At 51.4% G+C, this 23504-nt stretch overlaps 1 protein-coding gene across 12 annotated transcripts in view; it reads right to left on the reverse strand.

The window, feature by feature from the left end:
- Positions 1-4606: 4606 nt before the first annotated feature.
- Positions 4607-23504, reverse strand: part of MYLK4 (myosin light chain kinase family member 4) — a 70818-nt gene continuing 51920 nt past the window's right edge. For 8 of the 12 annotated variants that reach the window (XM_070361418.1, XM_070361419.1, XM_070361424.1 and 5 more), the window contains 9 exons: positions 23371-23464; positions 23190-23299; positions 21967-22108; positions 19052-19122; positions 18101-18229; positions 17188-17340; positions 15371-15449; positions 12151-12223; positions 5541-9156 (listed from right to left, as the gene is read on the reverse strand). In XM_070361418.1, coding sequence (XP_070217519.1) covers positions 12176-12223; positions 15371-15449; positions 17188-17340; positions 18101-18229; positions 19052-19122; positions 21967-22108; positions 23190-23299; positions 23371-23464 — 826 coding nt within the window. In that variant the 3' untranslated portion in view covers positions 5541-9156; positions 12151-12175. Of the gene's footprint in view, positions 9157-12150; positions 12224-15370; positions 15450-17187; positions 17341-18100; positions 18230-19051; positions 19123-21966; positions 22109-23189; positions 23300-23370; positions 23465-23504 lie in introns of all 12 variants that reach the window. The other 4 variants (XR_011462367.1, XM_070361417.1, XM_070361420.1 and 1 more) reach the window with 4 other exon arrangements.

The following is a 23504-nucleotide window of genomic DNA, read 5'->3' on the forward strand; positions in this document are numbered from 1 at the left end:
CCATTGCTCGTCAGGGATCACCTGCCCATCTGTGCACAGGCTGTGGACGCAGTCAAGAGGGAGAGGGTTGCTTTGTGATTTGGGATCAGAAAGACCTTAGGAAAAACCCATGTCCACGCTCACAGAGAATGACCTTCAGCCTCGCTGTGGAGGACGAAGCTTCCTGGTGTGAAAAATGGCATTATCGTAGGGCCAACACCTCACACAGGTTACCGTGGAGATGAAGTTAGAGAGTGAGGGCAAATCTTACACCCAGGATCCTGTACGAAACATCTGCTTAGTTAACGGGGATGAGCATGCACGTGGTACGCCAGAGGGTTGACTTTTCAGGCAGGTAAACACCAATGCTTATGTTGACTGAGAAAAAAAAGCACAGTGAGAGTTAAGTTTCATCTGGGGCAAAATGCAGACTGTAGGCGGGAGGCGGCGTGTCAGATGGCTCTGAGAGGCGGCTCTGCACAGGTCGGGAGGTCTGCGTACACGCGGTCGTGCTGAGGGCAGTTCACGCAATCAAACACACGTTTTTGCAGACAGTTTCTGCCCGGCTTGTGAAGGTCACTGCTGGTCCCGAGGAGCAGACGTCACCATGGAAGATTTTAGTGCTTTTCTAGACATGAAGAGATGCAAGAATTGAGCTCATAAAATCTTCTCCTGGAAATCTCTAACTATCTAAAGACGTGTTCTGGCAGTTTTTCCCAGAGTACAGAGCGCCTCATTCCTGATCTCCACCCTGAACTCATTTCAGAGGGTGTTGAAGGTCAATGGTCATGGCAGTTTGTGAATTAATCCTTGTAGAGGCAGATGGCAAGTGCCAGCCTTTTGTTGAAGCATGTTAGAACCTCACTTTTAATGACACAGCGACACGGCTCTTCCATGGGCTGCCTCCAGGGAGTGTAGTCATGAAGGGGCTCCTGGTTTTGTCTGCAAGGACACGCGTTGAGAGGGCCCCACAGGCAGTGCTATCAGGAGACAGCTGGGTACTCCGCTTTATGATCCCACCTGGATGGCCTCCCCCTTGTATCACAGGCTTCCTCGGGCTGACAGCGAAATCATTCACACTGAGTGCCCGCATTACAAAAGAAGAAATATTTCAAATACACAGCCTATGTTTCCTCCTCAAAAAATTTTTTAAAAAGACCAAACTGAACTCAAAGTAAAGAAAAGAAAGGGAATATAAACGATAAGGATAGAAAGCAATTAAACAGAAAAGAGAGAATTAATAGAGAAGACCGATGGGGGGAAAGGGTTCGTTATTTGAGATGATCAATAAAATTGATAAACTTCAAACCAGATTCATCAGCAAGAGACGTTCATGCGGAGACCCGCTCAGGAATGTTCACAGCAACTTTATTTGTAAAAGCTAAAATTTGGATGTAACCCGAATGACCAACAGGTGAACATACAGAAAGGCTATTTTTAGCGTCAGAAAGTCCGTAACCGTCTGTACCTTTCTGAAGTGTGAAGTGTTAGTTGCTCAGTCGAGTCTGACTCTTTGCGACCCCATGGACTGCAGTGCCCCAGGCTCCTCTGTCCATGGGATTTCCCAGGCAAGAATACTGGAGTGGGTTGCCGTTTCCTTCTCCAGGGCATCTTCCTCACCCAGAATTGAACCCAGGTCTCCTGCTTCCCAGGCGGATTCTTTACCAGCTGAATCAGCAGGGAAGCCCCATATGCCCATCTAAGTCTAATTTTTGTTGCTAGCTGCCTCTTTAATGTTACCACATAGTAACTACCAATAACTAATAAAACGGCTGTTAAGTTTGTTATTGTTCTTTAGTCACTAAGTCGTGTCTGACTCTTTCGTAATTTCATGGGCTGTAGCCTGCCAGGCTTCTCTGTCCGCAGGATTGCCCAGGCAAGAATACTAGAGTGGGTTACCATTTTCTTCTCCAGGGAATTTTTCCGATCAAATCCACGCCTCCTGAAATGGCAGACGAGTCTTTACCACCAGGCCACCAGGGAAGCCAGACTTTTAAGTTACTGTGCAATAAAACTCCCGTATGAAGGCTAAACAGTAAACGCTGTTTGCTGCTTACTGTGACAAAATGGAAACCTTACTTTGCCGATACGGACAAGGCCTCCTCTTCTATTTTAAAGAGTACTATTCTGAAATTTCAAGTCCCAGTAGATTGTCACAACAGGAACCATCTTTACCCGATTTGCGGTGGCTCAGCAGTTAAAAAAACAAACAAACAAACAAAAAAACTGTCTTCCAACGCAGGAGACTTGAGTTCAGCCCCTGGGTCAGGAAGATCCCTGGAGAAGGAAATGGCAACCCACCCCAGTGTTGTTGCCTGGAGAATCCCATGGACAGAGGAGCCCGGTGGCAGCAGTCTCTGAGGTCAAAAAAGAGTCAGACACAACTTAATGGCTAAACGATAACAACAAAGTAATATCCTGTGTGTTGAAATTCCTTAACCAAACATGTTTTAAGAAACAGGTGGATGTCGGACAAACTTCTAAGGTAGCACAGCTGGGACTGAATAGCTCCTGGGTGAGGCAGAAGCAACGTGAAAACTGCTGCAGGAAAAGCGATCAAAACCACAGCGTCCGACACCCGAGAAGTCAGCAGAAGGCGGTCTTGACAGAGTAGCAAAACTCCTGTCCCCTTGGAAAGCTGTGAGCTCACAAGAAAAGCCACTAACTGAATTGTGCAACAAGATTTGAGACAAATCGGAAATTTTTCAGTGAAAGCAGTTTCTAAAAACAATTTTTAAAGCATTTATAAAGGCTGACTGTACATTATCTTTTGAAAAAAACCCTAGGAAAACTTCATAATGTTTTAGAGTTCAATTTTATTAAACATATGGGCAAGTCTGAAATTATTCAGAATATTAAAATTGACTTGAGAATAATTAAAATTCAGAAAAACCTCAGGTGTGTGTCCAAGTTCTGGACAACATTAATATAGTATAAAAAGTTTCTGGGAAATTTACAGTGAACAGGTGTGTGATGTCATTGAGGGGGAAGGAGTTCAGACATTAATTAGCAGGAATTATGAATATCCTCGTTGGGTTGTTTTCTTTCAAGTTGAGCATATGCACAGGGGAAATAATTTTAAAATCATGAGGACACATGGCAAAGAAAATCTTGCTTATTCATAATAATCCGTACTTTTGCCATCAGTCACTTAACAACGAGTGAGATTTGAGGGTGCCAAGCTCTGCAGGCGAGGCCCCGTGCACCGGTAAGCATCTTTGTTGAGAAACGATTTGTCCCCGGCAACATCCGGGGACACAGACAAGCTCTCGGGGATGCCCGTGTTGGGAGCAAGAGCAGAGAGTTACTGAAGGGGGGCTTCCAAACCCTCTCAACCCCTGATGGGTCTGGATCCAAGGTGGGGTGGGGTCGCCTGTTAGAGGGGACTGGGGAGGTGACCATGGGACCTCCCCTGGGACGCAGGTGAGGGAGACCGCCCCGTCCCCTCCCCGCAGGAGGACAGGGAGCAGCCAGAGCCCCCGGCCCCAGCGGGGGAGCCCTCCTGGGAAAGGGCGGAACTGGACCCTGACCTGCTTGTGCCCATACTGGAGGCAGAAGAACACTGTGTCTCTCCTTGAAACACTTCTGACGGCAAGCGCGTAGGGCTTCCGCACACAACCGTTGTGACACTCGCCTGGAGTCAGCGCAGACCCCGGTTCCGGGCTCAGTCCCTTAGACCCCCCCACCCCTGGACAGGCTTCTGTCCAACTCGACTACAGATCACGGCTTCCCAAGACGCCTCCCTGAGCTTCCATCACCTGAGTTAATGCTTGGTTCACAGAACCCAGGGACTCCCTTCACCTCCTACTCCCGGGGTGCTACAAAGGACGTAGTGAGGGACACAGACAAGCGGCCAGAAGGGCGAGGCCTGGGCGGGTCCTGAGAGCAGGAGGCTCTGACCCCATGGAGTTGGGGTGCGCCCCCTCCAGCATGTTCATTAACCCAGAACCTCTCCAGGTCCCTATGTTCAGGGTTTTTAATAAAGGTTTCAGTACCCAGGGGTGACGGCCACCGGTGCTAGCTCTGTCCCAGCTCCTTCCCCGTCCCTGGGGGCGGGGGCGGTGGGGGCCAGGTGAGGGTGCCAGCCCCCCCCCAATCCTGTGGTTGGGTCCTCAGACCACCAGCCTCATCCGCCCAGAATCACCTGAGGGCAACAGCTCAGCTGTGGACGCTCAGGAAATCCCGGGGCTTCTAGGAGCTCCCAGGCCAGGACCTGGGACCCGGGTCAGACACAGAGCTGTGGTTTGTGTCACGACATCACAGAGGCCCAGGAGGGCTCCTCCTCCGGGAAAGAGGTCAGAGGGCCTGGCCTGACGCCGGGTGGGGAAGCCTGAGTCTCGAGTGAGTAGCAGGGTGTCTCTGTGAACACAGGGTCCAATGCTCCCAGCAGGACCGTGCCAGCCAGTATGGGTGGGCAGCCACCCTGGGGGGCTAGACTAGTGATGTTGGCCTGCCCCACGTCACCCTCAGACAACGCCTAGGCGGGCAGCCCTCACAGCAGCGTTCCAGCCGGGAAGGCGACTGGTGGCCCCGGGCTGGGCAGCCGTCTCCTCCTGAGTCCCTCAGCGGTAGGTCCTCTGGGGTGACGCACACCGCCCTGGGTCTAAGGAGTCGCCCAGAGCTGCAGGAAAGGCGAGCTGCCAGCGGCCTGCGTGACTTCTCCCGCGGTGCCGGCACCGGGGCTCTGTGTGTGTCAGTCTGTGTCTTTGCGCTAAAACTGGGGGAAACCTGCAGCTTGCGTCGGCTCCTTGCGTCCGAGCTGGGGGAGCAGCTTTCCCCGGGCTCCTGTGCATGGTCTCGGGCCCCTGCAGCTTGTGTCGGCTCCTTGCGTCCGAGCTGGGGGAGCAGTTTTCCCCAGGCTCCTGTGCATGGTCTCGGGCCCCTGTGCGTGTAGCCTGGGTTCTTGCTATCAGCAGACGCCACACGCCATCCTCGTCCAAAGGAGAGCGCTTGCATCACGTTTGCCACATCCACAGATCAGCTCATTAACCAAAGGATAAACAAGGTCCGAGTTTATTCTTCAATACGACACGTACATATGACTGTTACACATCTGTATAAGGAAAAGGAGTACAGATGAACAGAACTACACCAGAAATAGAAAATGCACACGGTAAGCGTAGTCACGGCTTCGGGACTCCGTGTTTATTTCTTGTCTGCGTGGAAAAACGTCGTCCAGAGGGCTCACCGGCACCTATGCGCCGGGATGACTGCAGAGCGTGCGGGGCTCCACACGGCACACACGCCGCAGGGCTCTTCCGCCCCTTCGAGTGGGCAGCAGGGGAGTGAGAAGCCTTCACGCACGGTGAGACCGCCCACAGAGGGACCGCCAGGGACGACGCGCCTGCCTGAATCGGAGCTGGGAGGAGAAATACACCGACCCTCTGGGGTGAGAAGCTGTGAGCTTCACACAAGGCCCAGAAGTCGTTCTGGTTCAGGAAGTCCCGCCCACCAAGTGCAGCATCTCAGTCCTTTAGGACAGAAAGCAACTCGCATTTTGCAAACATAATTTTCATCTCAGAGAGGCTCTAGGGGAACATGGTGATACATAAGAAGCCGGACTTTGATTCCAATCTAAGAAAAAGAGAAAGAAGTAGAATATTTTAAAAGGTGGAGCAAAAGCAGAGGAGGGCACCGTGGCCAGTTTGAGAAGGGCGTGGGCACAGAGGAACGGCCTGAACCCAGGACGGAGTCTCCAGGGGAGAGAGCTGAGCTCGACCCCGCCTGCCCCTAGTTACGAGCTCACAGACCAGTTTCCAAGGGAGGCCCCTCAACTGGCCTGGAGTCCAGACCCAACAGGCTCAAGTCTAATATTGGCCCTCCCACAACCCAGAGGCTGGAGTTGGGGTCGTGGGAACAGAAGGACAAAAAACGAATAAAAGGAGAGTCTTGCTCGTTTCCTCGTATAAAAATCCATATTTGGTTCTAAAACAAGGACAAAATGCTGCTGTACTAATTTCCATAAAGATGGTGAAAACATTAGTTCTCACAGATCTGAGACTACATCATATCAGAGTCGGCCTCGCATGACAAATCACGCCTATTTGCATCTTTGAGGAAAGAAAGCAAAAAAATGTCAAGTCAGACAGAAAGTGACTCCAGGCAACTCTACAGCGCCCAAAGACACGAGTCAGCCAACCTCAACCCGGAAGTGGTTTCCACGGTTAATCCAGGTGGGAGTCCGTGCCGGGGGGGGGCGGGGTTATGTCGTGAACAGCATGGTCCTTTTCTCCCTGGTTTCTAAGCAGCAGCAGACTCTGGGTCCCTGTCGGCTTCCTTCTCCCCAGCCTGGGGGACATGCCCCACCCCCCTGTCACTTGATTTTCTCCATTTGCTGGAGAAACAGCGATAGCCTAAAGGAGTGAGCAAGGCCACCACGTCCACGGAGAGGAGGCGGAAGCCCAGCACAGCCTCTCGGCCCTGGTGACTTCTGGAGAAAAGGGGTCACGAGGACCCCGGTTTGGCCAGACTCTGCTTCTGGGTCCACACGCTCCTATGGTTTGATTCCTATGATGTGCAAACCCCATTTCCCGTAAGAATCATCGCATCCCGCAGCGACACGAGGGTGTGGATGGAGGGGACCACTGAGCAGGAGACGGGAACCCCCCATCTCGTGTAACTGGAGGGCAATCATCAGCTCTTCAGCACACTGTCCTTAGCGCCCTCAGAAAGCCCCCTGGACCCCGCCCTGGCACTCCCCAGCCAAGCGTGCAAATCTAACTATGCAGCCTAAGGAGAGCCGCTTTCAAAGCAGAGTCTCCTTTCTAAACCCTAAAGCCCACGCCCGCTGACTGCAGGGTCGTCAGTGGGTGAATCTGGCAAGCAAGCACTCGTTCACTTGGCCCCAGCTGGGTCCTCCGCATGCAGTGGGACCAGGTAAGGTGACCAGGACTGAGGAGACCCCAAGCCCAGTGGAAGGTCCTCCATGTGGGCCGGGGGGAGCCCACACCCGGGCCAGAACACACCCTCCACGAGGGGCTTCCGATCAGACCCCTGTGTCCCGTTCAGCGGTTGAGCGGATGCAGCTCTCTGTGGGCTGAGCATGAAACCTGGACCACCTCGTGTTTTTCCAGACCCGATGAACACCAGCAGCTAAGGACAGAGTGGTGACATAACACGTCAGTCACAGGGCCTTGTGTGCGCATGTGTGTTTTAAGGAAACTAAATTAAACACGAAGCAGAATCACAGAACAGGAAGAGGAGAAGCCAGCCTTGGATGAGCGCGCAGGCCCAAAGGAGAAAGAGACGCTTCGCACTGCACTACCGGTGAGCTGGCAAGAGGCCTGAACTAATTACACGTGTCTTCTGTCTCCGCCTCCCCCGCCCCCGAAACACGTGGGCGGGTGAGGAGGACGCCCAGGTGGGATCAGAGAGGACGGTGAACTGTCAGCGCCTGTCAGAACCCCCTCACCCAGGGGGCCCCGGAGCTGTTCTCAGTTGGTTTCATCACTATCGAGACAACTGGAGCCTAGAGCGACTTAAGCTAAAAATAAAGACATTATTATAGCTGGTCTCAACACAACAGGTATTTGGAAGTGGAAAATGTGAGAGAGGCTTAAGAAGTAAGTGATGGGCGTGGCATCCACCGTCTCAGCTTCCTGGAGAAGCAACTCCTGTTTCTGCAGCAGGGCTCGGGTCCCCTGTTACATGTGAAGAAATGGCACTAGAGCTCGGGAGTGGAAGAGCTTCCAGCTGGAAATCAGGGTCACGTCCGAGTGGAGGTGCCCTGTGCCGGGCTGAGCCAAAGGGCCGCCACGTGGCGTGGCCACTGGTCCTCTCTACCCAGGTTGCTCGACAGGAAGCCCAGCACTGTCCCCTGAAGGACTCACCAGAGTCCTTCTCATTCCAGCTGCGTTGAGGGAAGCTCTCGGGACAGTTAACGTTACTCTCAAGGCCATGAATGGACAGACTAACCATGCACTGCCTCTCGAGGCCCGTGTTTCACGTGGATGACGGTTCCCTCAGAAGAGAGCCAAGTGCACGGTGACAACCTGTGTCCCTCAGCTGAAAGTAGACCAGCTGCTTGGAAGACTGCTGCTCTTGGAGGAGATGGCAAAACAAATGGAAAATAGGCTTTCTGATCCTGTTGCTCAGAATTCAAAGAAAGCGTATATTCCAGAAAGCAAGTTACTCATCAGTTGGATTCACCGGATTTCAGTCAAATCAAAATAATAAAGTCCGAGAAACAAAGCGGTCAAGGGTTCACCGGACTTAGAACTTTTTCTGGCAACATACTCACCCCTTTGAAAGGAAATTCTCTCTCTAAATGTATCCAACTTTTTTTTTTAACATATATCCACATTCTTTCTCATATTCTTTTCCATTATAATGAGCTGACTCATTGGAAAAGACCCTGTTGCTGGGAAAGACTGAGGGCAAGAAGAGAAGGGAGCAAAGCGACAGACGATGAGATGGTTGGATGGCATCATCAACTCGATGGAAGTGAGTCTGAGCAAACTCTGGGAGATACTGAAGGACAGGGAGGCCTGGCGTGCTGTAGTCCACGGGGTCGCAAAGAGTCGGACACAACTGAGCGACCGAACAGCGATACATTCTTTTTCATAGTCTTTTCCATTATGGCCTGAAATGGCAACCCACTCCAGTATTCTTACCTGGAGAATCTCATGGACAGGGGAGCCTAGTGGGCTACAGTCCGTGGGGTCACAAAGAGTCAGACAGGACTGAGCGACCGAGCGTGAACACACACAGCGGTCTATCCTGAGATGCTGAGTACAGTCCCCCGGGCTGTGCAGTGGCACCTTGCTGTTTATCCATCCTATAGATAATAGTTTGCTGTTGCTTCCAACACATTTTAAACCCTCAGCTCAGGCTCCAGTATGACCACTCTAGTGATCTGAGACATAGCAGAGACGAGGCCTGCTGGGCCCCAGCAACAAAGACAGAAAGCTTTAAGTTCAGGATGGCAGGGAACCATATTCTTGGGTGCTCCCGGCCGCAGGGTGTGGCAGGGGCTGGGGTGGGCGCAGGCTTGCCTGCCTCCAGGGCTTCAACTCTCAGCACCCCCCGCCCCCAAGCCTGGCAGAGGTGCTCAGAGTTCAGAGTGGCACCCTCCCCTCCCCACCGCCCAGAGCCACCAGTCTCCGTAGGGGTCAAGGCATCAGAATTGCTGATTTTTCCAAAAATCTTCTCAAGGCAGCAGCAACCGCAGCAGTTTTCCTGCAAAGCAAACAAAATATGACTCTTGTTAATTCAGCAAGGCTTTTAAAATTGTAATTAGTTGGTTGCGCCCCTTAGGAAAACCACAGATGACTTTTTATAATGTATGTGTGTCTGTGAGAAAAAAAAGGAACTCCTTGAAGGATCCACTGCTTACCAGAGCTGGGTGGGGTGTGTGTGTGTGTGTGTGTGCTCAGTTTATGCAAGATATTTTGGTACCACGCGCAGGATCGAAGGACAAGGCCTCTTTGTTTCGCCTGAAGTGCAGCCAGCTCCCACCCGCTGCCACCCTGCATCCCGCCAGCTCCGTTGGCATCAAAGCACAGCTGGGGACGCGCGTGGGACTCTCTGCATCTGTCTCAGCCACGTATGACCCATGTCCTCCCTGTAGACCCGAGGGCTTGGCCCCGGCGCGCGTCTCCTGGGCTGGCCACGGAGCAGCAGGAAGGAGAAACGAAACGCCACCTGGTTTGTTTTTAGAGCACTTCCTCAGCCCATCAAAAAACCTCTGACAAATTGCAGGAGATTTCTGTCCTCAATTTGCGTTGCGGGTTATGCCTTATTCATAAGGCTCTTTTTCCACAGGAATCATCTCCAACCACCAGATTTTAAAAATCAATATTATCTCAAAATTGGTTTTACTCATGTTATGTCTTGCCAAACTCCAAGCTCCTCCTGGCAGGAGAGATTGTGAAGCACGGTCTACTGCTTTTAGCACAGCATCCTTCTCAAGGAAGGCTGCCCCCAGCATTAATTTCTTAACCTTACATTTTAGTTTGAGAAAGAAAAAAAAAGTGAGAAAGCAAACCAGGAAGCACCTGCATCGCATGGACATGCGGTGGGACCGAGGTGGGTTTCTGTGGCCCCTGGAGGGGTGGGGGGGACCCAGGAAGGGAAGCTGGCCAGCCCGAGTGGCCGTCTCGGAGTGGACCAGGCCAGGTTTGGAGTGGTCTCGCTGAGCATCTGCAACAAAGATGCTGCATTGCCAGGGCAACCGGCTCAAAGCGCTTTGTCATTTGGGAAAGTCACGTACACACTTTAAAGAGGATAACCAACAGGGACCTACGGCCCAGCACAGGGAGCGCTGCTCGGCGTCATGTGCTGGCCTGGATGGGAGGGGCATCTGGGGAGAATGGATGCGTGTACACCCACACGCATGCTGAGTCCCCTGACCACTCACCTGAAGCTGCCACGACGGTTTTAACTGGCTATACTCCAATACAAAACAAAAAGCTTGAAGTTTGGGGGGGAAAACCCACAACCCTTTGTCCTTGTCCTTCTGGCCGCCACCACCTTCCATCACCTTGGGTTCAAGAGCAAACCTCCTTGAACCGTCACCCACTGCCTTTTCGCCTCATCCTTCCCACCAGCCCCTGGCGCCAGGCCTCCTGCCTGGGCACCTCCTGGCACTCAGTGACCTCGCTCCCACCAGCCCCCAGAGCCTGCCCAGGGCTTATGGTGGGAAGGTGGTTTGCGGCAAACCCTCAGGGTTTGTGGTCGCTGGGAACAGAGCTGCCTCTGGGCGGGGCTGGGGGAGAGAAGGACCGCCGGGGCGCGCTGCCCGCAGACCTCGGGCTCACGGCTCCCAGCAAAGCCGGGATGCCCACTTCAGGGGTGCAGATGGCCCTCCTTCTCCACCGTGGCACCAGACGTGAGGCTACCCCCTGCTAGTCTGTACAAACAAGAATGGTCTTTGTATGTAGAAAGCAAAAGCTTTCCCGTTGACGTCACATCAATCTCCAAACAAGCGAAAGGGTCCCCAGTAAGGGAACGTCGTGCCAAAGCCAGGGTGTTCGCCGATGCTGGTTCGTGACTTGTATGATGATTTGGTGATTTATTTCTACCCCATCTTACTCCTCAACAGATTTGAGGCAGCTTGCAAGAGCGCACACAGGCAACAGACCAAGAAAACCTCGGGGCCAGAGTAGATACAAGTCAGGGTGAGAGTTCGGACAGGCAGGCAGCAGAGTGTCGCCTCACGAGGCTCGAGTCCAGCAGGGCCACTGAAGCCGAGCTGCCCGGGGGCCGAGGACTCGCAGCCCAGACGACGGGGCGGCTGGCCGGGGCCAGCGGGGTCCTGGGGCTTCTCGAAGCCCTCTGGGGTAGTGCACGCCCTCGGCCTCTCCTTTGGGCCGTGTGTGTGTGAGTGTGTGTGTGTGTGTGCACAGTCTCTCAGTCATGACCAATTCTCTGCAATCCTATGGGCTGTAGCCCACCAGGCTCCTCCATCAATGGGAATCTCTGGGCAAAAATACTGGAGTGGGTTTCCCTGCCCTCCTTCACGGGGTCTTCCCGAGCCAGGGATCAAACCCATGTCTCTGATGTCTCCTGCACTGGCAAATGGGTTCTTTACCACTGGCGCCACCTGGGAAGCCCCTTTTAGGCCATAAATTGGACCATTTATTGATGTAACAGCACATGCTCGTGTGTAACACTCCTTCTCTGAATAATTCTGACAAAATTCTAAGCAAGGCAGAGGCTTTGTATGAAGAGGCAGTTCCTTGGGGTCCAAGATGGGGTCTGGGCCTGGCAACAGCTCGGAAGGAGAAGAGTGAGCAGACTCCCCAGAGCGTCAGGCTCCACCGTGCTCCAGGGGTGCTCAGGCTCCACCGTGCTCCGGGGATGCCCCTGGGCAGGTCCTCAGACTCCCCGACTCTGCAGATAGCGCTCCCTCGCCTGCTACTCCTACTATGTACAACTGTTGCAAGGACTCCCAGGAGCCCTCCTGAGTACCTACTGTGTGCCGAGCCCTGGTCTCTGGCTTTGCTTGGATGGTCTCAGTGGAGCCACTCTACAAACATGGGAAATGAGACTGTCCCCAGTCCACAAATCACAAGACGGAGGATCCTCTGCTAGGAAACAGCAGAGCAGACCCAAACACAGCCTCCTGGCCTCGGGGCCTCCCCCGGAGGGAACGCACCCCGCTGCATTCGCGGTCAGCCAGCCACACTCTCCCCACCCTCTCTCTAGGCTCAGAGGCCCCTTTAGACCAACCTTTCAAGAGGGCACTTTCCGGACACTATTTGGTCGCCAGGTCCCGGGCATCAGAGCAGCAATTCTTCCTTTTCTAGGAAAACCAAGAAGACATTTCGAGAAGGGTCAGACTGACGCGGTCTGACGATACCCAAAGAGGCAGGGGTTCCTGCAGACACGTCCCTGGACCCTGAGTGGCTCACGGCCGCAGAGTCCGGCTCGAGGGCGTCCGCGCTCCCCTCCACGCCCCTGTCGTCACTCACCGCTCCTCCCCTCGGAGTCATGGGCAGAGAGACTCGCGCTCCATGACCCTTGTTGTGACACGTGTGTGTTTAGCCAAGACTCAGGCGGACGGAGCACGAGAGTCAAGATAGACTGACCACAGGGATGAGCCAGACACAGACATGGCTGCTTGCAGATGTTCTCAAGCCAGCAGACGAGAGCTAAGGGCCCCGGGAGAAGCTCCGGAGGACAGAGGAAGTCCCTCTGGTTGGCGCTGAGGAGACCGTCCTGGAGAAAGGGCACTGGGAGTGGGCCTCGGACACTGCCCAGGACTTGGGCCCCAACACTGGCACCCATGGGGGCCTGAACTGCTGGGCATGGGGGTTCAGGGTGCAAGGAGGGGAAGACTGGGAGATTCTCTCATCAGGGGATGATACGGTCAGAGCTATAATTAAGGAAGGGATGATTTGGTGACAGGGAAGAGCGTGGGCGCACGCAGGCTCTGAGCACGTCCATCGTCATTAGCTCGGTAGACAGGAGCAGAGAATGAGACCGGCGCCCAGGAGACGGGGAGGAGAGCTGGATGGTCATGAGCCGCGGCAGGACAGCATCGGCCCCACCTGCTTGCTTCCCCGCCCCAGCCCCAAAGCAGCAACTGTGTCTGCACAGGTGCTGGCCAAGAGCGCACGGGTTTGCCCTCCGGGAGGCCCTGCTGCAGGCTGTGCCTGACGCAGTGAGTCCCGTGCGGGTGGTGGGCTTGGCCCTATGAGCCCAGCTCAGGAGGTGGAGACCGCAGGCCTCGGTGTCTAAGAGGGAGAATCCTTCCAAGTTCACAGATCACGGACATGCTCAGTGGCTGGGAAACAGGAAGTGCTTTTAAGCATGAAACAATGAAAAGAGACAAATAAAAGTTTATTATGAAAACTTTGAAATATCAGAATTTAGATTTAAATAGTTTGAGTAAGAGTTGAATTGTCAACATAAAGTTGAATTCTGGTTCTACAGGACATAGAAACAAGATTCTCCCAGAAGTGAATCACCTAGAAAAAATTATTCTCAATACTTCACCAAAAAATAAAATATATTAAGCTTGAGTGCTATCCTTCAGTAACATGAAAGATGTCATACAGGGTGGTCCTGGAAGTGTCACAGGCCCCCTTGGCCCAGCAGCCTGCCTCCAGCGGGACGGCAGAGTGGGGAGCCTCACCCGACTCCAGGGTCTGCTGCCTGTGGTGGGATCATGGGTGGGTCTATACCCCTGTCCTCAGCGGCCCTTTCACATAAAGGGAATGATGGCATGTCTGAATCAGAGCATCGACCTGAGGACCAAATGAGTTCATTTCCCTGAAGCCATCAGAACAGTGCTTGGCGCAGTGCTGTACAATTATAACTTTCACGGTAACTAACAGGATTTATACAACGGAATTTTTTTTGTTTAATCCTCACCATCCCTGAAATATCTATTCACCTTAGGTACCAGCAGTTGGATAAAATAACAAAAAGGTGATTTTTGTTATTGTTGTATGATCTAAAAAATATTTTTAAACACTTCTACACTGTATAATGTCATTAATTATCTGTTGTGGTTTCCATATTGTCCACCATGTCAAAGTGTATTTGGACACCAATAAGCTTGGATAAAAATACATGGGTGGAAAATTGGCCCAGAATAGGTTGGTAACCCTAATAAGCAGTTTATGCCGTCTGGGTGAGGTACCTACCAGGGAATCAGCCTATTTTTACTTGACATCAGTACCAATTATCAAGGAAAGGTATATTCAGACACAAATAAAACTTACAACTGATGCCGAATTTAGAAGTAATTTCAATAAAAACTGGATGTGGAAAAAATGAGTACCAGGGGCACAGTCATCCCAGGGCTTGGTCGGTGGAAAAGCTGCACTCCAAACCCCGGAGGAGCAAAGATGGAGGGGAGGGGGGTGTACGAGGCCGACCAGCCGCCTCCACAGGGAGTGACGGCAGGGCCTGCCCGCCGCCTCTCCGGGATCGCGCCCCGCTGACCACACTAAATATTCAGGAAAGCTGCTTAGATGCGACCCCTCTGCCTCTGTGCTGTTTATATAATCCACGGTGATCTGGATGTGGACGTCGGCAGGAGGCGATGGTAGTCACTCAGGTGACAGGTGGCCTCAGCCTAGACAACCATCCTGACGGTGGGGACTGTACAGATTCCAGGAATAATCAGTGCAGACGTTGAAGGAAAATTATGGATGAGCTGAGGGGACTGGGGGAGGGAGAGGGGGCACAGAGAGGCGTTGGGGTCTGGGAGGGTGGTGAGGATGGTGGAGGGGGGAGCGGAGACAATCCAAGCAGAGATGGCCAGCTCACAGGGGAGTATTCGGGCCCAAAGCTTAGGAAAGAGACCTGTGCTGGAGGTACTGACAAGGGAAGTGAGATGTAAGCGCTGGCTAGGGCGGTGAGAGGCGGTCAGGAGTTTGCATAAGAAGTGACCACACGGGGAGGCCGGGTCACTCTCAAGGTACACCCCACCATTCAGTCTCCTTCCCATGCACTTACATTAATCTCTTGTCCAAGCTGAATATTACCTTTCTTTTTTTTTTTTTTTTTGGTGCTTAGAGCACACTAAACCAGGCAAGCAGGGAAGTTAGAATTTTGAGTTCTATGTAGGAGATATATCTTGAATGTACATTAACATGTATTCTCCAAAACTTTATGTGACCTATGCCTGAGGCTAAATGTGTAAGTGTGGGTGCGGTTACGGTGATGAAACGATTCACTTTGCAATGGATACAGTAATTAAATAATAAACCTAATACATAGTTCTGCTGAAAATAATTCTCTAGTGTAGTTAGCATCATTAAAAAGCACAAATTGCTCAATAAAAGCATTTTAAGCAATTTAGCGCTAGCACAAGATTAGAAGGCTGTGAGAGACTAATTAGAAAGAGCTTCACTCAAGGCTGAGGTGCCGCTAGCATCTGATCGTCAGAAGGTTGAAGCCGACTAGAAAGAAGAGGGAGAACAGCAGCCGTGGTTACCTGCGTGCTGAGCCTGGAGTGGAGCTTGGGATCCGACAGCCAAGGGTGCTTGAGAGCCTCACTAGCACTGATTCTCCAGCTAAAGGGAAAGGCAGCGGTTATTAGGGACCCAGCGGAGACCAGATGGCCTCGTGTCAAGTTGCCAGGCAATTCTGTCTCCCATGGCATTAGTATCAGGGATAGGTTACCTTCCAATCCCATCAGGGTAACACTATTGGTAAGACAAGCAAGACAAACAATTCTGAAATCTTGATGCTACCTGAACATCTTCCTTCAAATAGAAATAACCATTCTTGATGAGATGTCTGAGCTTCATAAATTGAACTTCTATCTTCCCGACCCAGGGATTGAACCTATGTGTCCTGCTTAGCAGGCAGGTTCTTTACTACTGATGCTTTTGAACTGTGGTGTTGGAGATGACTCTTCAGAGTCCCTTGGACTGCAAGGAGATCAAAAGAGTCCATCATAAAGGAAATCAGTACTGAGTGTTCTTTGGAAGGACTGACGCTGAAGCTAAAACTCCAATACTTTGGCCACCTGATGTGAAGAGCTGACTCATTTGAAAAGACCCTGATGCTGGGAAAGATTGAAAGTGGGAGGAGAAGGGGATGACAGAGGATGAGATGGTTGGATGGCATCACCGACTCAATGGATGTGAGCTTGAGTAAGCTCTGGGAGTTGGTGATGGACAGGGAGGCCTGGTGTGCTGCAGTCCATGGGGTCACAAAGAACTGGACACGACTGAGCGACTGAACTGAACTGAACTAAAAACTGCTTGTCTCTTCTATTAGATCACAAGTTACCTAAAGCCAGGAACTGGGCTTTATACATTTGCCCTCAAAGCCCCAGATACAATTTCTGGAAGATCAGGGACAGTGAAGTGCAGGGCAAGGAGCATCTGGGGTCAGCCCCGGCCCCACCCCGCCGAACCACCTGTCTATTGGTTCATGGTGGTGGTTATATAACTTAAAAGCTATAAAAAATAAAGCAAGTATTGTTGGCCATGAACATCTTAAATGCCATCTACCATTATGTGTTTTATTATTTTTCTATTTTCTCTCATTATTTTTCCATTTTGGAGGTTTTTTGTTTTCCATTTTTTGTTTAAAACTTTTTTAAAAATTATTTTTATTTATTTATTTTTAATTTGTTTTCTTTTTCTTTGTATTTTTCTTTTCTGTTTTTGGGAGTTGTCTTTTTTAAAATTTTTGTTATTTAGTCTTATCTTTTGTCATTATATATTTAAGACAGGATCATCTGAAAAGTATGTTTGGCTCATCACAGTCCTCCACCCCTTCTATGATCCTAAAATGTGATCCCCTGTATTTCAGTATCAGTACCCTTCATCCACTGAATTCTGAATTATCAGCAAGACAGAAAGCAGGCCATTCATACATAACAGTCACGTGCTCGGCCTTGTGTTGATTCTTGGTTCTGTCACTTAACCGGCCATGTGATCTTGGAGTATCATCAAAGAACATGACTGATAATGCCCTCCTCCCACGGAACTGGGAAGTGGGTAAAGAGAACATGTCTGGAGAGCAGCAGCAGGCCTGGCCCACAGCAGGCTCTCCCATGAAACAACTGTTCAGCGGCGTGGAGCCCCCTAGCCCCACTCAAGCCCCGCGATCACAGCGGTTCCAGGCCTCAGGAGACCGGGTGGAGAGCACCAGAGTCACTGTGTCTACAGCCCCACAGGTGCACCAGAGAGACAGCCGCGGGGCTGGTGGCTACTTCCCTGACTGCGGTCCTCTCGGCCCCAGGGCCCCGCCTCTGTTCGCCCTGCCTCCTCCTGAGCCCAGAGGGGATGCGGTCACCTCTTCTCCTTAATGAGAAGCTTGGAGATGAACTCCCGGGCCTCCTCCGAGACATCCTGGAACTCTTGGTCCTCCAGGTCCCACCTGCAGGCCAGAATGTTGTTCAGGGTCTCGGCATCGTCGTCGCCCAGGAAGGGGGACAAGCCGCTGAGTCTGTAAGACACGGCGTCCAGGGTGAGAAGCCTTTAAACACCCTCAGACTCTGTGAAGACAGGTGCCTTCCTGGTTCTGTCATTTAAAATGGAAAGAAGGCTCAGGGATAAAGAATCGGCCTGCAATGCAGGAGTTACCATAGGATGTGAATTCAGTCCCTGGGTCGGGAAGATCCCCTGGAGGAGGGCACGGCAACCCACTCCAGTATTCTTGCCTGGAGAAACCCATGGACAGAGGAGCCTGGTGGGCTACAGTCCATGGGGTTGCAAAGAGTTGGACACGAGTGAGCGACTCGCGAGCATGATTTTTTGTTTATCAGCAGTGGTTGTGGTGAAGGCACAGCTACCCGCAAACACGAATCTCACAGAATAACACAGATGCCCTTTTAACGCGTTTTGCCACAGAGTGCCATCACGTCCTCAGATGGCAGACGCCAGGAACGTCACCCCTGGACAGTGAGGCTGCTTCATCACTCAGGGGATCAGGACACAGTTGGGGGTGTTTTTTAAGTTCCTTTTAGAGCATAGGATGGTGGTCTAGGAATCTGGGTGATCAGTGAAGAAGAGAGACTATTACTTTTTCTGATGATTAAAGAATTTACTCCTTTATCCACCAGACTCAACAGAACATGGGAAGTACCTGAGTATGGGGCAGAGTTATTTATCTTTGAAAGATCTAACTTAGGGCTTTATTCAAAATAGCAAATGGAATTTACACGGCGATTGAGAACAAGTGTCCGAGGGGCTGGGAGTGTGCTTACAGCATGTAGGTGATGACGCCCACACTCCACATGTCAGTGGGGAAGGAGACAAAATCGTAGTTCACAACTTCAGGGGCGAGGAATTCAGGAGTTCCAAAGTTCACCTTCAGCTTCTCTCTGGGTTTGTACCTGAAATTTAGGAGACAACACAGAGGAATGAAGAGGGTCAGCCAAAAATCAAAACTCAAGAAAACAGAAAGGGTGCAGTCTATAAGCAAAATAACTGCAGCTGCACAGCACAGTTAATGTAAACAGACTGAAGGAAATCGTATATTAAAGACAGAGTGTCCGAAACTGGTAACGAAGCTTCCCACCAGAGAGCCTGAAGAGTCTGAAACGGTAATGAAGCTTCTCCTAGAGATCCTTAATAATCTGAAATGGTTGTGAGAAAAGCCACTCGGAATAATTAGAACACTTGAATTATGAATTATGAAACATGACTGAAGGAGCCGTGAGAACAGACTGTGCCCTGTCGACAGCTCAAACAAGCCTAGTTTAATGAATAGAGAAGACGCGGCCGTTCACGACCGCCCAACACTTTCACTCACGCGCTGAGGTCCGAGTAAACTCCGTTCCCTTGAGGAGCTCATCTCTGCCTGAACCCTGTGAGCAATCCTGCTCACACAATTACTTTTTTAAGGCAAGTCTTCTCTTTACAGATGGACCAAATGCAAAAGACTAAGACAAACTCTCACAAATTATGGATTAATGTCTTAACATTTAATAACTGCACTGTACTAGGTTTTAATATTCCATATTTTTCTTGCATGCACTGTAGAAACTCCTAAACGTTCAAATTCTGAAGCCAGCAAAGTAAAGCTGAAACATAATTTTGGTTAATTCTAAACAGGGATATGAAACCAAGGGGTATATCAGATTTATCTTTGCAAAGAAAGATCACCCATCATGTTCTCTAACTCAATTCATACACCTATGTCCAAATTGACATACCTTCTGGCCAATCCAAAGTCAATAATTTTTATTTGTTTAGTGTCCCGATTCACACACAGGATGTTCTCAGGCTGCCAGGAGAAAGAGACACATTAGCAATGAAAACAACCATCCTTCACTCAAATTGTCCTTGAACCACAACTAAAAATACAACAATGCTCAGGAAAAACATATCAGGCCTTTCACTTTGGGGCGGGCTTGTCTGCGTGGGTATTTTCTCCTTTAATTATGTGGTGGATGAGGTTGTGGGCCCCTGCCAAGCTCGCATGACCCTGCCTTCCCTCCCCCACCAGCTCTGCCGTTGACGACCATGCCTGAGTTCAGGCCAAGGCCTCCTGCCTCAGGACTTTCCAAATGGCCTGGTGGAGGCCGTCTCAGACTTGACATCCGCCCCCCTAAAATTATTAAGTATGAATTTCCCCTTCTTGGAGGACTATTTTTCCCGAGGATTTATGAGTTCCAGGAGAAATGGCCTGCTTCATTCCACCGGCCACACCGAGCACGCACCCACATGCGAGCAGCCCTGACCCCCAGGCTTTCCCTGAGCTCAGTCTATGGGAAAGTCATCTGTGAGGGGAGGACTCCCCCGCCCCCGTTCATTCTTCATTCTCGGCGATTCCAGAGAGTTGCTGAGTTTGGTCTCCGTGCCTAAAAGCCTTGACTAAGCATTCCCTTGGAGCTTGCCTCTGGAAAGACTTGGCCCTGCCAATGGGACGGTCTCGGGGTGCAGAGGAGAGAGGTAGATAGCCCTGCAACTCGGTATTTATAGAACATCTGACAAGTGCACCTCCCTACGTTAGGACAGAAGACCTGAGGGATGGGAAAAATAGGGGATCTGACTTAAAGTCAAGTTCATCCTAAAAAGAGAAATAAAGGTTTCAAAGAACCGCCTGAACTCTCAAGCTCTAACTCATCCCAAATCTTCCCTAAGCGCTAGGAGGGGGCATTAGCCGAGGTGCCAAGTCCCCAGGATTCCACGTCCCACCCTTCACATGGGGTCATGGCTGCCCACCTACCCTGCCTGTCCAGGTGGAGGAGAGGGTAGAGTGAGGTCAGAAACACAGCAACACTTTATGAGATGAGCTAGCACCAGCTTGGTGGTGGTGGTTTAGTCACTAAGTAGTGTCCAACTCTGTTACCCCATGGACTGTGGCTGGCCGGTCTCCTCTGTCCCAGGCCACAGAACTGGAGTGGGTTCCCATTTCCTGCTCCAGGAGTGTCTGCTTGTCAACATTCAATTGTCCATTTGGTTGGGAATAATGTCATTGGAAGCTTTTTCTCTAAAATATCTCTAAAACAGATGTCTCTAGGCAAAGGCAATTTATAGAGAAGTGGGTGCTGCACAGGAAGACTTGGCCTCGTGCTTACATAACTGATTGATCCTGTATCAAGCTGTCCAATTGCCAAAAAGCACCACGACACAAAAGAATTGTTTGCAGAATAAAAAAAAAAAAAACAGCTCTGAGGGCACTTCAGAAAGTTAATTTTTTTCTAATTATAAAATTAAAGCATATTCATTGAATAAGATTTACAAAACACAAAAAATGCAGGAAGGAGACCATTTTAAGCCACCTATAATCTCCCTACAGAGAGACAAGCCTTTGGTATTTTTGGCCCCTCTCCTTCCAAGGAGCTTTCTGAAAGGGCGCCCGGTCCTTGATGACCCATCCAGCCGTCGTCTTTATTGCATCTTTACGAACGAGCCACAACTAGAACTGCCCATGCAAGTCCTCAGTCAACATTCTGAAGCCACATATGGAGCTGCCTGACTTCCGACGGGTCAGGTCCCCGCTTCAGCTGCCAATCAAACCCCGTTAGGGATATTCAGAGAGTATCTACACTCAATGAAAATGCTCCGTGAAAGTGCGCATTATCAAACCGGTTCATAGCCATGGGCTCTGCTAATGACTTTTAACCTCTGGCTCGGTCATCCCATCGACCACTTCCTCCTGCTCTGTGGATGGGAGAGGCAAGCGCGTAAATCAGGACGGTGAGAGGAGCCAAGTTACAGGAACGGAGGCCCATGGAAACCTATTCAAGGAAGCTGAATTGATTTAGCTCCGCGATCCCTGATGACTTGCAGTAGATGGTATGTTCTACAGAATGTGTATTTTATCTCAGTGTCACACTGTGCAAACAGGGAAATGAGAAACGACCGAGCCACACAGGAAGATGCCTTGAGGACATGAGAGCTGCTCGGAGTTATTGGGCCCGTATTTCACTGGTCGTAAGGATGCACAGTCGAATTACAGGGACTTCATAAAGGGAGAGAGCGCGAGAGGGAAAGGTCATAAAATAAGAGGAGAAAGAGGGTGGGCTCCCCACCATTTACAACAGGTTCGCACCGCTCCCGGGGGGGTGCCCAGCCCCCCCACCACCCTTCTGCCCCTCAGCCTCTCAGCACCTCCCCCCGGCTGCCCTGGATCCCATGCTGCCATGGCATCCTCCCTCCGGCTCCAGCACGCTTGTAGAAGAATAATCCCTGAAGTCCAGAGCCTCCTGGAGGGTTTTAGAGGACTGCTGGGGATTCTGGAGAGCTGGGGAGTTTGACCACAAGCAGGGAACTCTGAGTCAGCTAAAATTCCTCCCACCTACTCAGATGATGAGAGGATGCAACCAGGATGGTGGTGATGAGGCTGGTGTGATGGTAGAAACCACCTCCCTATGAGTTCCTTTAACATAAGCAACTTACAATAAGACTCTCAACAGCAGTCCCTAAGGATGGAGACAAGCACATACCAGGGAGTGACAGAAATTGGGAATAGGGAGATGAGGCTAAGAGTCCAGAGTCTTCAAATTCCCGAATACATACCCAGCGACGGGCTCCGTCTCCCAAGCGGGTGTCCAGTACCCGAGGGACCACGGACCCGCCTGGGGGAAGGGCTCGCGTCCCCCTGAGGCCGAGCGCGCCCTACCTTCAGGTCCAGGTGGAGGATGTACATCTGGTGCATGTGTCTTATCCCCTCGCATATCTGCCTGATGAACAGGATGGTGTCGAGCTCCGTCAGGTTGCAGTTGTCATCGATGATGCGATCGAAGAGCTCTCCTCCGTCCACGCTGCGGGGGAGAGGGGGCGATTCCGAGTAAGCGCCCTCGACGAGCACCTGCTCCTCGCGTCTGCGCGCCGCTGACCCGCCCACCGGATGTGTCTGCAGCTGTGTCTCTCTACCTTCTGAATTAGATGCCTCTGACGGTGATGGCTGTCACTGGAGCCCCACCACTTGCTCAAATGGAAAGTCTCAAAGCCCCTCCCTTGCAGGGGCTGCGGCTCTGGGGTGGGCCCACCTCTGCCATCTCCTAAGGAGCACGGAGGCCCAGGAGGACGCTAGGAAGGCAGGGGTGGAGGGAATTCCAGACTCCTTGGAGGGCCAGGCTGATTTCAGCGATTAAGTGCTCGTGTGGAGCTCATGCTGGATGTTTCATTACCCGAAATTCCTATCGCACAATGACAAGCAAAACCCGAAGTGGGGGCTGGGGGTGGGGAGCTGAAGTGAGTCGCAGACACGGATTCAGTGTTGGTTAGAATGACTCACTTTCTAACTAAACACTCAAGTTTTTATAAAGGTGATTTTATTTTACTTTTTATAATTTTTTTGATGTGGACCATTTTTAAAGTCTTTCATGAATTTGTTACAACACTGCTTCTGTTTTATGTTTGGGTTTTTTTAGCCACGAGGCATGTGGGACTGTAGCTGCCAGACCAGGGATCAAACCCACAGCCCTTGCGTGGTGAGGTGAAGTCTTAACCACTGGGCCATGAGGGATGGCCCCAGAAAGGTGATGTTAAACAGAAGCCTCTTAGCTCTACTTAGAAGAGTCTGACATGAGCTTTGTTTTCACTATCAGGTCAAAAGTAGGACACAGTTCAAGGCTCACCCCTCCAGGGTACCCAGAGCAAGAGTTAAGACAGGGCCTCGACAGTACAGCTCATACGGAGCTAAACCTGTGTGGTCGTCCTGCTGCTTAGCAACAGAATCTCACGTGGAGACCCTTTCCTGAGTAATTTCCTTCGCGCGGCGGATGCAGTTCTGACACATGCAAGTCAGAATCCCGGGGTCCAGCAGGGTCCAGCTGGAGGCAGGACAGGGCGGTGTGCTGGGGATGTGCGCGTAGGATGGGGAGGGGATGGGGGACGCACTACTCCATGACCAGGACGATGTCATTCTTAGACTCGAAGGCGTCGTAGAGCTGGATGAGGTTCACGTGGTCCAGCTGGTTCATGACGCTGATCTCATTCTTCACGTCGTCCTGGGGGAGGGAGGGCTGGTTTAGCACTGGGCGGATGGCAGCCCACCGTGTCCACACTGCGTGGGCCTTACCTTGTCCTTCACGCCCCTGGTCTTGATGATCTTGGCCGCCAGCTTCAAGCCTGTGGCCTTCTCCTCACACTTGTGAACTTGGCCGAAGCGCCCACTGCGGGAGAAGAGGTCGTGGCCCAGGTGAGGCTCTGTCC

This window comes from Bos mutus, chromosome 23 (genome assembly GCF_027580195.1).
Source record: "Bos mutus isolate GX-2022 chromosome 23, NWIPB_WYAK_1.1, whole genome shotgun sequence".
Taxonomy (NCBI): domain Eukaryota; kingdom Metazoa; phylum Chordata; class Mammalia; order Artiodactyla; family Bovidae; genus Bos; species Bos mutus.